The 13,826-nt window shown below is 40.5% G+C and overlaps 1 protein-coding gene across 1 annotated transcript in view; it reads right to left on the reverse strand.

Annotated features, from left to right (window-relative positions):
- atp6v1ba (ATPase, H+ transporting, lysosomal, V1 subunit B, member a) overlaps positions 1 to 13,611 on the reverse strand; it is a 122,808-nt gene extending 109,197 nt beyond the window's left edge. Inside the window, exon 1 of the mRNA XM_084321147.1 lies at positions 13,434 to 13,611. Within this exon, the coding sequence (XP_084177273.1) occupies positions 13,434 to 13,539 (106 nt within the window). The 5' untranslated portion in view covers positions 13,540 to 13,611. The remainder of the gene's footprint in view (positions 1 to 13,433) is intronic.
- Between the last annotated feature and the right edge of the window lie 215 nt (positions 13,612 to 13,826).

Below are 13,826 nucleotides of genomic sequence, written 5' to 3' on the forward strand. Positions count from 1 at the left end.
GCGAAATTAAAGCCCGCCGCCCGCCAGGGGCGCTCAGTTTTTACCTTTGGCGCTTGCCACTGGGGGGTCTGCCCGCCGTGTGGCGTGTAGACGTGTAGTTCATAACGATACTCTTATTTTGAAAATCTGTGCGGGTCTCATTTCCGCTCCAAGCGCAGCTCCAGTCATAATATCGATGGCTCCGGCAGTTAGCAACATTCGGTTCGTATGATACTCTTATTTTGAAAGAAACCGTGGCAACGAGTCATATCTGCCCAGCCCTGCAGCGGGATACTATTGGCTTCTGCTCGTATCAACACAGAGGCAGTCTGCTCTAGTCTAGACCGGACCTCCATGAGCTACCGTTACTGTTTAAACAATGACCCAGTCAACTATTCACTTTTAGTTTAATACATGACGAGGCATTGTCTAACGGTATCTAGCTGGCTAGCTACTGATATCAACAAATGCTCCAGCAATAGTCGACTCGAGTGCATAATACCTCCGTTCCCTCGTTAGCTAGCTCACGTTAGCTAGCTCACGTTAGATCTATATGTCCCAGTAAACTAAATTGTCTTAACGTTACCTAGCGGGCTAGCAGTAGCTACAGATAGCTCCTGATATCAATGTCTTATAACAGTTGCTATCGCTATCAGCTCTATCTTTAATCTTTCAAATGTTCAGTTGCTATTGCATGCACTCATCTGTGTTCACTAACAGTTGGTAAGCATGCCCTCAAGTGTGTAGTCTGCAACACTACTATCACCGACAACTAAGAAGGGAGATACCCCCCCCTTGAATGGCCCTTCTAAGGTCTGCCTGTGGAGCATTTCTCCCCATTAGGTTTTAGTGAGTTTTTCCTTACCTTCGCGTGGGGTATGTCTAGGAGTGCTTGCATTCTTTCATTTATTTGCATTTATTTTAAATTTGTTGGACCTTATGGTGTTCTGTTCTTGACTTATTATTATGTTTTCTTCTTGACTTGTTTAAAGAAGACATGTACGGCCCATGGGGACATTAACGTGTGTTGTCGGGCCTTATAAATAATTTGATTTGATTTGATTCAATGCGTATTGTAGCTGAGGGCTTTATGAATGTGATTTGACCAAAGAACCCTAACATTATACCAATAGGGTCCAGCTGCAGCGCCGGAGAATCCTTGCATGCTGAATGTAGAGTATTAGTATAGGGTCCCGCTGCAACACAGGAGAATCCTTTTTGGAGCTGGAGGCTACTAGAGTACACACAGACAGTGGAGCTGTTTGCAGATAGCGAGCATTTTGACTTATTGCGTGGTGGCGATGTCTCGCAGATAATACAACTACAAGTATGATTATATAATATATATTTTATTTAAAAAAAATTTTTTATATAAAATATATATATATATTTTTTTGTAATCAAAAAAAATTTGGCAGGTAAGAAATATGCTTGGCGGGTAGATTATTCCCATCTACCCCCCACTGGCCGGTGAGTCAAAAAGTTTATTTCGCTCCCTGGGCATAAGGCATAAGTTTCCTGACGTGACGTCACGACCCTACTAGCGTCTGATAAGCTTTTTAATTTGCTCGTGCATGTTATTCGTGCGTGGACCTTTTTAACCATTTCTGAGTGGCATTTCCGGCGTCAAATGGACAAATTAATAATAAAATTATATACCAATGATGTAAACTACCCATAATTTATCAGTAGGTTTTAACCTGCAAGTTGGCCTTTAAGCCCGGAGCCCTATTTTCTGAAAATCTGCCTAAAATACATACCTAAGTAAATGGAATATTGCTCCACTTCTACCAGCTATTTGCATATTCTGGACATCTATGGACCTCAGTGAATGTATTCCGAGTGGATTGTGCCAAATCATATATTTCAAATGCCCGAGTTCAATTTGGATTTAGTATCACCGGGCGTGTATAAGAACAGATAATGAAATCTACTGTATGTACAATAGCTTTTTTATTTTTATCAGGGTGCAACCGTTTTGAAACCAATTTAAAATCTAATTGTTGCTACATGCTAAAAATAGGGAAGAGAAACTAACTGCGCTTCAATATATGTCAATAACGTTAAGTGTTTATTATCCCGAATAATAAGAGATATTAAAAAAATGCATACAGAAGTAATTTGTTTGAAACCCCATAGAGGCTTTTGGGACGTGTCGTTCGGAAAAATTCCAAAACTCATCGAAAGCTATCCGTGTTCTCTACAAAATGGCAGCAAAAAAATCCCAGACGTTCAAATTTTCCAAAATGGTCGACTTTCGCGAACTAAACAAGACCAAAAACTAAAATCTATCTAATAACACTTTAACCTATTGGTAAACTAACGTATTGATGATAATATACATTATAACTAGGGATGCAACGAATTGGAAATTCTTGGCCGAAACAGATACCGAAAATAGAAAACAGTTGGCCGAAAACCGAAAATGATTCATAGAATAGAATTTTTTTTTAACAATGTTGTGGAACATTATGATTATGGAAAAATATATGATTATGGCAAAACTTAACTTAAATAATAAATAATCACTATTATGGGTCCATAAAACATTTATTCAGCACTTCTGAATGCATACAGTACATTAATTCCATCTTTTCTCTGGCTGCGCAGCGGACATCTGTGCTCTACTGAGCGCACCTTTCTAGTCCCCAGCTGAATGTGCTCGCTTGACTCGGCACAGTAGACGCACGACAGACAGACACAGCTGGGCTGTGTTAACATTACAATGTACAGTCGCGCGAAATAACGTTATGAATGCCCGAAATAACATAGCATTACAAAGTACAGTTGACAGCTGGGCTGTGTTAAGTTACAATGTACAATCGCGCAAAATAACGTTATGAATGCCCGAAATAACATAGCATTACAAAGTACAGTTGACAGCTGGGCTGTGTTAATGTTACAATGTACAGTCGCGCGAAATAATGTTATGAATGCCCGAAATAACATAACGTCACAAAGTACAGGTCCAGCTCAGTATGATGTCATAATCAAACATTCTAGAACATTTGTGTATCTATTCAACAATTCTCTCACAGCTGAGTGTGGATGACAGCGGGGACGAGGGAGAGTAACTACATAACATAGGCAGAAATACAATCCCCCCCCCCTCTCGCTCTGAATAATATGCATATTAGATCACTCAGTGATTAACCGCGGCATATAGCAAATAAGGATATAAAGCATGTTAAAGACGCATTTATTGGATGCGTTGCGCGCAGTTTACATAGAAACAGCGCGACTCCCGACAGCGCGACATCATCACAACAACACACGAATAATATGCATATTAGATCACTCAGTGATTAACCGCTGCATATAGCAAATAAGGATACAAAGCATGTTAAAGACGCATTTATTGGACGCATTGCGCACAGTTTACATAGAAACAGCGCGACTCCCGACAGCGCGACATCATCACAACAACACGCGAATAATATGCATATTAGATCACTCAGTGATTAACCGCTGCATATAGCAAATAAGGATACAAAGCATGTTAAAGACGCATTTATTGGACACATTGCGCACAGTTTACATAGAAACAGCGCGACTCCCGACAGCATCACAACAACACGCAAGGTTGTTAGGTTGTTTCTGTTTCGGTGACATATTTCGGTGACATAAAAAACTCTTTCGGCCAAAAGCCGAAAAGGCAATTTTTTGCCATTTTCGGCCGAAAAGTAACTTTCGGTGCCGAAATTTCGGTGCATCCCTAATTATAACTGCTGTTGTGACATGGTTATGATGTTTATACTTGAATACATTTGAAAAATAAAGCAATACTTTTGTCTGGAGAGATTGATTTATGACGTGATAATAGTTTTAACTCAAAACCATGATCGTGTTTGACGAGCATGTTTTACGTCCGGTAAAAAAACAAAACTGTGATTGTTAGAAAAACATGTTTCAGGTTCGGTAAAATTGACATAGAATATACCTTACCTTAGCCAGAAGGTATTCCAAAAAGAATAATTCCAAGTGATCGTGATTACCAGTGTATTTAAGCATTACATCACGCGCAGGAGTGGTTTGTGACCAATAAACCATGCCTAGGGGTGGTCGTTAGACCCCCCTAGGCATGGTTTATTGGTCACAAATCACGACTACAAGTGGTGTAAAGCTTTTATACAACTGCCAGATTCATCCAACCTTATTTCTATACAATAAACACACATTAATCGAAGATTTATTGAAAAAACCATCCGCCAGAAAAAGTAGTTCCCACAACTACAAAAAAGACAAGTTGCCTCCATGTGGAAGCAGCTTGAAGTGCATCCAACCAAACTAACACATCCAACTGTGTATTATTGGAATGATTGAGAGAAGTTGCCTCATGTGGAAGCAGCTTGAAGTGCATCCAACCAACTAACACATCCAACTGTGTATTATTGGAATGATTGATTGAAAATGTTATTACCAGATGCAGAATGGGTACAATACAGTACGGCTCAATACACACAATTGTTAAGGGAATGCAGACCTACTTTCCATAGAACTTCATTCTTAGATGCTTCTATATAAAGTAGGTAAAACAAATTAAAACGTTTTCTTTGCCCTATAGGAAAAAAACGTTTTCTTCGCCCTATTTTTTTATTTATTTCTTTTAGCCTAAACTTAACCAGTTGAAAACCAGGGGTACAGTAATAAAATTAGCAATCAACCAATCAATCAATTCAATAGACCATGCTCACTTAAAACAGCGCTGCTTCTCTCTCAGTCTGACTCCCCCGCTGTTGCAGACAGGAGTGTGTGTGTGTGTGTGTGTGTGTGTGTGTGTGTGCGTGTGTGTGTGTGTATGTGTGTGTGTCACAGTGTGTGTGTGTGCGTGCGTGTGTGTGTGTATGTGTGTGTGTGTGTATGTGTGTGTGTGTGTTTGTGGGTACGCCAGCGTCGGACAGTGTGAGAGAGAACGCTGCAGTCAGTAGAAAGTAGGAAGGAAGAAATTTAAATCAATCAATTAATCAATCAATCAATCCGCGATTTTTCTTTTGTTCTAGATTGACTCAAGACCCATCAATTACATCATCCAACATTGTTTAAAGGACTAACACATTCCCCTTGACAGAATCGCTTCATATTTAGTCGTTATGGTGCTTTCAACATAACCATTTGTTGTCCGCGATCTTGTTTTCTCCCGGAGTGAGCCGGGGAGTGATATGTGATTCGGTTGTGGGCGGGTCCTGAGCCCAGGACCGTGGATTGTTGCCAATAAAGACGTGTAAATGGCCAATCAGAATCGAGAAATTTGCATGCCGTTGTATAAATGTCAATACACGTTTCGATGGTAAATACGCTTCAGCAACGGAATTTCGAGGCGATCCATTTAGTAAGGAGCCCTTACTAAAAAAAATGTAAAAGGAAAACATGTATCCACGCCAATGCAATTCCGGTTCAGACACAGACGATACAGCCACCTGGTGATATTCGATCGGCATTGCAATTCCAACGTATACAAACGAGCCAGGGACTGCTAGAATGATCCGGATGATGATTTAGAACGGGGATCAGAGGGAAAATATCAAAGGATCTAAAAACGAGTTTACTCGTTATTGGCGCTCATCGCTTGTCGGTCAATAACGAGTATACTCGTGCTTGGCGCTGAATGTGTTAAGAACAAATATGAGCACAATTAGTAACCAACAACCAAACATTAATAAGAAAGTTGGCACTTGTTTGAATGGAAAAACCAAAAAATGAAATGTGTATACCATTACCTGAAGGAGTTCATTGAAAATGAAACTAGAGGAGACTAACCTTGAACACAAAAGGACTCTAAGGTAGAGCTGCCGCGGTATCGGTATTACCGCGGTATCGCTGTTACATCATGCCCACCGCAGCGTTGGGCTGAATACCGGCATCACCGCTGTTTTTTATTATATTATTATTATTATTACGCTCTCGTTGGGCTTGCGGCTCTGCAGATATACCCTACTTCTCTGTCGAGATTCCAAGCGACCCTATTGGGTACCAGAAAAGTCACATGAAACACTGCAGACCACTGATTGGTCAGAAGAGATACGCGTCACATGCTTGGAGCATCTTGCAGTGCTTTTACTTCCTGAATCTCAGCCATCACAACACGGCTAATAGTACGTTAGCTCCCACCGGAGACCGGAGTGGATTACCGACGCCGTCGCTCCTCAGGGAACGAGGCATAATGATTTTACTGCAACGAAATGTTATAATAAAAGCCCTTCGTTCTATACACTTGTCTGATTGAAAACTTTATTAACAGACCGCAGAATGGGTACAACTCGGCACGCTCTGAGCAAAGAAAGGAACTTAGATATTAATTGAGTAACGCTTGCCTTGCTATGTGGTCCGGTAAATACGAACGTGTAACTATACTAACGTTAATGCCACAAATCGAATGCCTTTGTAATCATAAGTAGTAACGTTATAATAAGAAGAAGAAAGGGTCGGGGGGGTAACCGGCGGGCGCGACACCGAGGGGAGACTTCGAATCCGTGTTTCACTTTTAATAACGAATGCGTGCATGCCGAATCCCAAACAATATTCATGCTGCAAAGTCATCCTCTAAAGATAGACATTTAGACTAGAGGCAGGCTATATGCTATATAAAGAGTAGACTACAAAAAAAATGCATTCAAACTTTTTTTTGTGTGTGTGTGTGCGGTTATTACCGCGGCGGTAGGAAATATTTTGCAAATGTGTGCGGTAAGGAAAACATCAATACCGCGGCAGCTCTACTCTAAGGTCATAACAGACGGCAGAATGAAGGTTCAGTAAAACAAAATTATTGTGATAAGGACATCGACCATTGTGCCGTTAACCCATTCAGTGCCAACCGCGAGATTAGTCGGGTTAACTCGCCATGCGTGGAGTGCCAAGACCCCCATTATTTCTTTTATTAGCAAATCCATAAATTTTTCATCCATCTAGCCTGACGGCGTGAACACTTAAGGTAACCTACTTGCGTTCAGCGTTTCTCTGATTGGCCACGATGCACACGTGACCGCGCGCTAGCCCGCCCCCTTATCGCCGCCTGCCACTCCTGTGTGTAGCAGCGTGGCACGAGCGGCATGAGGTCCCTCGCGGAAATGAAATGCGGAAATGTAATGTTATGTTCGAATCGCTAGAATACACAACATATTTATCAAAACAACTACCAGAATCACTCATAACGTTATTTCGCGTGACAACACAGCCCAGCTGTCAGAAACTGCCCATTGAGGGGGTTTGAATCACTGTACATCAGTGGAGGCTGCCGACTGATTAACTAGAAACTGTACATACAGAGTTAAGTGCACTGTACTGTACAATACAGAGTTAAGTGTGTACTGTACATACAGAGTGTACTGTACATACAGAGTTAAGTGTGTACTGTACATACAGAGTGTAGTGTACAATACAGAGTTAACTCTGTATGTACAGTACACACTTAACGCTGTATGTACAGCAGGGTGGGTTCGAAATTAACGGGGGCTTGGGGCAAAATGCCCTCGAAAATTGACCAAATGCCCTCGAAAATCAGTTAAGGGGGGCAAAAAAAGCCCCAGACAGTTTACTAATTATATATATAATTATATATGCTCTACAGTGCGAGCATTTCCCTCGTATTTGCCCCTAATAATATGTGTGTGTGCAAACCGGAAAAATCATTTACTTGCAGTGTGCGAGACAGACGAGTGATTGTGAAGATTACAAAACAGCTCCGCTGTTAATAGTTCAGATTGAAACTGGACTGAAATTCAGTTTTTGGGTGGAATGTTTGTTCCAAGGAGGAGGGAGGCGGGGCCCGCTGCGTGTTACAGGCACTTGAGAGGATGCGAACACAGACAGAGCGCTCTGCTCTCATCAAGCATTACACTGCTATCTTAACGTTAGCAAGCTAAGCATCTGCATAGCGCGACCTGTGTAACGTTAAGTAACTTGTGTCCGGCGGGGAAAGACCGTTCCATTTGTAACACAACTCCAAAGAATAACATCCAAATCCGATCCCGATGCGCATTTCCTTCATTCCACAGCGCTGAGCGCGCAACGTATTTGATTGATCGATCTGGCCAGAGCCTATACTCACAAACGTTGCGTGTGTGGGGTTTTTCATCAATTTGAAACAAGCCTCTTGACTGTTGGAATTAGGGATGTTAAAAATAAAATATCTAATAATATTATTCAATATTAGACATTCATTGATCCAGAGGCAACCGGTTATTCGTCTGCTATTTGTAGATATATCAAGACAACAACACAACTTGCCCTCAGGGACAATAATATTTAATCTATTTAGATAGAGTATGTATGTATTATTTACAGATAATTGAAGGTACCTCAAAACACGAAACCAAGCCATGATGTCACACATCGTGTGCGTGTGTGTGTGTGTGTTACTTGAACAATTGTCACTGTGCTCCTAAATTTCTGTGTGCTCCTAAATTTGTATTTAGATTTTATTTATTAACATTTTATTTAGGAGCACATGTGCTCCTTGGGAAAAAGGTTAGCGTAGAGCCCTATATATGGAGACATTAACATTACGTTATCAAACATAGGGACGAAGACTGTAAAAAAAAGTGTCAACAATGTTTTATAATCTTTATGTTAATTTTCATTATAAAAATGTTGTGCCCCCGAAATACAAAAAAAAAAACGCAAATCAAGGGGGGCAAAAAAAGCCCTTGAAAAAAAATGTTAATTTCTAACCCTGATGTACAGTACACTCTGTAGGTACAGTACACACTTAACTCTGTATTGTACAGTACAGTACACTTAACTCTGTATGTACAGTACTCACTTAACTCTGTATGTACAGTACACACTTAACTCTATTGTACAGTACAGTACACTTAACTCTGTATGTACAGTACACTCTTAACTCTATGTACAGTACACTCTTACTGATTAACTAGAAACTGTACATTGTAACGCAACGTTATATAATGTTATTTCGCGTTTTTATTCATAACGTTATTTCGCGTGACAACACTCTACATCAGTGGAGGCTGCTGACCAAATTTTTAGGTGAAGCACAAATTATTATATTATATTATATATTAAATTATATTTTTTAAACATCCCCAACACCCCCATTCCTCCCAGGTGTCAGGCTCCTCATTCGATTCCATTCATTTTGGGGACCATGTTTAAATATCGGAGATGAATGTTATTTCGATTGATATGAATAGCTAGTTACGTTTATATAGAGAGATGATAAATGAATTAAACGAGAGAAGAAAAAAATTGAAGTGATTCGAACTCGTCACCGACTGACCATAGGCTCCACAGCAAGCTGACGAACGAGTTGAGCTATCCGTCGATATTAAAACTGAGTGACGAATGTATAATTTACACTTGTGCCAATTGCCTACTTATTATTAAGCTAGGTATTGCACGAGCGCTGCTTGATTAACCTGCGTGGTTATTATGTAGGGGGGATTACGAATGCATAATGCCGCGGCAACCTATTAATATTACCTATGCGACTACAGTATGTGACACATTAAAGATGGCGGCTTGCGTTCTGAACGAGCGTAGACCTCTGAGCAGGTCCTAAATTATTATTATTTATTATAAGTAGGTTACCTTAAGTGTTCATGCAGCCTGACGTTATCATTGGGAATGGGTCTGAGCTTTAAAAAGGGCAAATACCGCCACCTATCGTCTCCCGGATGGTATTGCACATCATTGGATAGGATTTGGTGGGACTGTGCATCAGAAAAAAAATTCGGTCCTGGGGTTTCCCTTCTCAGGCAAGCAGTAGCCGTTACCACATTCACTGGGGAGGCTCGGAGCAGCGTTGATTATGTGTTTGTGCTATAACGTTGGATCAATAAACGCGATCAATATTTGGAATGGCGATCAGGAATTGGATTAATCTTTTTGCAGAACATCCGATGTGAGGTAAGGACTCTATTTTACCAGTCTTGGGTTAATCAGATGTTTTTTTCTCCGCCATCGCAGCGCGTGTGTGCGTAACGTTAGCGCTGACCACGCCATGGATAATAGATTTTTCAGCCCGCTTCTCTAGCGTGCATAAGTACACATTTATATACTATCGATAATCTAGCGTTTATTTGAAAACGATTCATAAATAAGCCGAAAAATGACAACGTGTTTTGTGTATTCCAGTAAAGGGCGATTATCGCGGAATTTCTCCTAGACATCTCAAACTATACTCGTATTCAAAACGGTATAAAACGGAAATGTACCAATGAAAAAACAATCCAATGTTGAGACTGCAAGCAAGTCATTGATAAGGGGTGTTTTAGACCCATAGCCATAATTTAAGATAGTTTAAGCGTTCGCAAATTTCCCCGTCCTCCCATTGACTTCCTTATTGGCACGCTAGCCCTAATATGGTCAAAGGGGCGTGGCTCTGAATTAGTTAAGAGTTTTGAACAGAACAATTATGGCTAGTCCCAATTGGGTTTTCATATCATTTCTGTTGTGAAAACCCTCACCCCTTGTTTTGACACGCCAACATTCGCCCTCCTCATAGTGAGGACACCTTCACAAAATGGGTTGTGCTTTTAAACCTGCAGGTACACACAGGCACCGTATGTAAAGAGGACTCCCCACCTCAGGGCATTGATGGGGGGAGCATGTAATCAGGCTTGGATCAGGACCTCTTATCTACAGGGCATTGTTGCTGGTGGTGAACATAGTGATGGGACGACCCTGTCCATACACAAAAAACAGCTGCTTAACCACACAGCCTGGCTGCAAAGGTAGCAAAGTGGTGTGGTTACAATGGACCAAAACATGAGCAATGACAGAGAAAGTGCTTTAACGTTACAGCCATTTGCTGTGGAGGAGGCAGGTTTTGTCTTGGTAACCCGCAGAGAAAGGGTTTAGTTTGATAGGTCACTTAAGTCTCTTATGGTTTCACCACAATTTGCCAATTCTGAGACATTTACTTTAGTACGAAAAAAAAATTATTTTTAAAAGTGCAGGCTTAATCATCATTATTACTCTGTAAATCATCAAAGCAGTCTTGATATTGTGGGCCTTTCCAAGAAAAGATAAATGATTTGTCTGCAAGAAAAATAACTAGATTAATGTCATTTTTAAAAAGGAAGTTAGGCAAGAGAGGGGCTTTCTTGTTCGCTAAAATACACACCCTTACTTCTCTATATCATCCACGAGTTGTCAGATGGAAAATGTTAATAAATGGGTACAAACGGGAAATGACCGAAACTGGCCAGGAAATTATTGTGGGCCTACATACAGTTCACTTGGATAGTCTTCTCCATGCAAGAGCAGACAGTGTCACATGTTTTGTCCACATTTTCATGTTCTATCATAAGAATGGCAAACGCCCACAGAAGAATCTTTCACCGACAAGCTAGCTGCTTAGGCCCAATTAAAATGGGGTTATTGAATCGTTATAAAAGTAACAGATTTTCTAGAAATGACTTTCATTGTGACAGATGAGACATTCGTTTATCATGACTACATCATTACCATTAATTAATTATTCACAAAGAATGCAGCATACTGCCTTGCTCAATGTCTTTTCATTCAACTGAATAAATCACTGAATGCACAACTAAAACAATAGCAAGCCATTTCGTGAGTTAATAGCCTTTGTAGCAATTGACATGAGAGACAAAGGCCTCTCACAAGAAAAGACTTGCCGATTATAAATCCCTTTTATTTGTTAATTTTCCTTCTTGGTCTAAAAAAAATATTTTCATATATATAGAGCCCTGTCAAGTCAGAGTTCAAACCATCTGAACAATGAATATCTTGATCTTATATAGGGTACTTTCATGGCTGGAAATTGGCTTTATTGAACAAAGCATCTGCGTTTTGCTCTGCTATTGATGAAAGTTAGATGTTTGTTTGAACCTCATAGCGTCAAGGTTAGCAGCCCATGTTCCTTTGACTTATGATACAATGTGAACACTGACATGAGAACTGAATGCTGGCCAGCAACACGGAACTCATTCACATGCTTATGACAAGCTGCCTGATATGCAGCTTCCTCAGTGGAGAGACAACATAATAACATGGGTGATGACTGTTAATTGTTGTTTCTTTAATTAACAGCTCCGTTAGGCATGTTGATATATTACACACTAATCAGGTAATTATTTAAATGAGTGAGTGTACATTTTGAACAAGGATAGCATATACTTCTATTCATGATGTTTTACCGGTATATTTGAAGGTAGATCTTGGCATTTCATGTATCAGACTGAAGGGAACATGAACAATGTTTTTGAAAAATTTGTCATAATGGAAAACATCTACTGGTGATGGACCATTGTAACTTAAGAGTACATGCGTTTGCTCCCAAACTATTTTGCTTAGCCTACATAGTAGCACATTTATATAAAAAAAAATAAAAAAAAAAAATAAGGAGATTGGCATTATCCTTGTGCCCAAGGACAATATTTGTGAACATGCTAGAGAGAATCCTAAAATTGGTCTCATCACCTGGTAGGTAAAATCTGCATCCGTTTCATGTACAATGGATGGGGTAATAACTTTGTAAAGCTATAAAATATTGAGTTCTCACAATTCACAAAATTAGATGTATATTCTAACAGCCTACTTCTAAAAGGTCTGGGTGTATGAGCCCACAAATTCTATGCATTCATTATATTTACTGTAATGTTACATAGGTCTCATCTGAAACGTTGATTTTAAGAAACGTTTGGGCATATACTGCAAAATGGACAATAAAGTCCAATTGTTTTTTAAGACCTTGCGCACAATATCGTGCAAGATGATGCCCGTCTCTACCAACTATATCCGAGCCCTAGTTCCGCACTGCAGGTGCCTCTCACGTGACTGTCACATGACGGCTCATCACCACCCCATCTGCCACTTGACTTAACTATGGAAAATATTATGAAGCAATACACTCCTTTCCAAAAGACAACCAGGAGCATAACCGCTCCAACGTTACAGAGTTATTCTAAGACACTATGCAAGTTGCACGATTCGGTCGACTGCCATTAGAATCAGCTGACTGGCTGCCTAGCTAGTTAAAATTAGCCAGCTAACGTTAGCTAATCGTTCATTTGCCCATAACGTTTTTAGCACTTGTCCTTGAGGATGATCACATGGCATTTTATTTAATTTCGATTAATTGAACTCTTCATATTCAAAGTAGACAAAGGTTTAATGATATCGTTTTTTATAACGTTGGCCATAATACAACGACGTACGAAACGGTTGGCATTAACGGTAGCAAGCTAACAGCTGGGCTTGCTACCGTTTTGCACTTGACTTGTGCAGGGCTGCAGGCACATTATGGCGAATTACAAGAGGACAGGTCGGATGAGTGGAAATAATGACGGGTTTGCTTTAACCAAATATCCTACATTCCGTTCATGCAATTGTATCGCCCATCGTAGTTGGAAAGCAGTTAAATACTGCACAAACGTCGCATTATATTATATACTAGCTAGCTGGTAACGTACAACAAGCCATGACGCTATCCAGTTACTGTAGCTAACGTTTACATCAACATGACATACTTAGCCTTGGTTGTGAGATGTAGTTTCTTGTCACAGCCTGGGTATGCGTTCTTGCTGCTGCTGGCCCGCTGAGTTCCATCGCCCTGTTTCCCACTAATGTTGCCATTGTCGAATAAATGGAACAATCAACCTGAGAGCTAACCTAGCTAGATGACGATGAGCTTGCTAACTTGAGGATGGTGGGTCCGATGAATATGACGCGCGATTTTTTCGCCGTAGCCTATGTTTGCGAAGACGCTCTCTGATTGGCTAGCCGCGTACAGCGAAGACCCTCTCTGATTGGTTTAGCGCCGAAGGGTCTCTTCCGCCTTGTACATTATATTCTCTGCTTCAAAGTGGTTATGCTTTGGCCCTCTTTCGAAGTGGGTTATGCTTAGAGTTAGGGTTAGGGTT

This window comes from Notolepis coatsorum (assembly GCF_963971535.1).
Source record: "Notolepis coatsorum genome assembly, chromosome: 9".
In the NCBI taxonomy this organism is placed as follows: Eukaryota; Metazoa; Chordata; class Actinopteri; order Aulopiformes; family Paralepididae; genus Notolepis; species Notolepis coatsorum.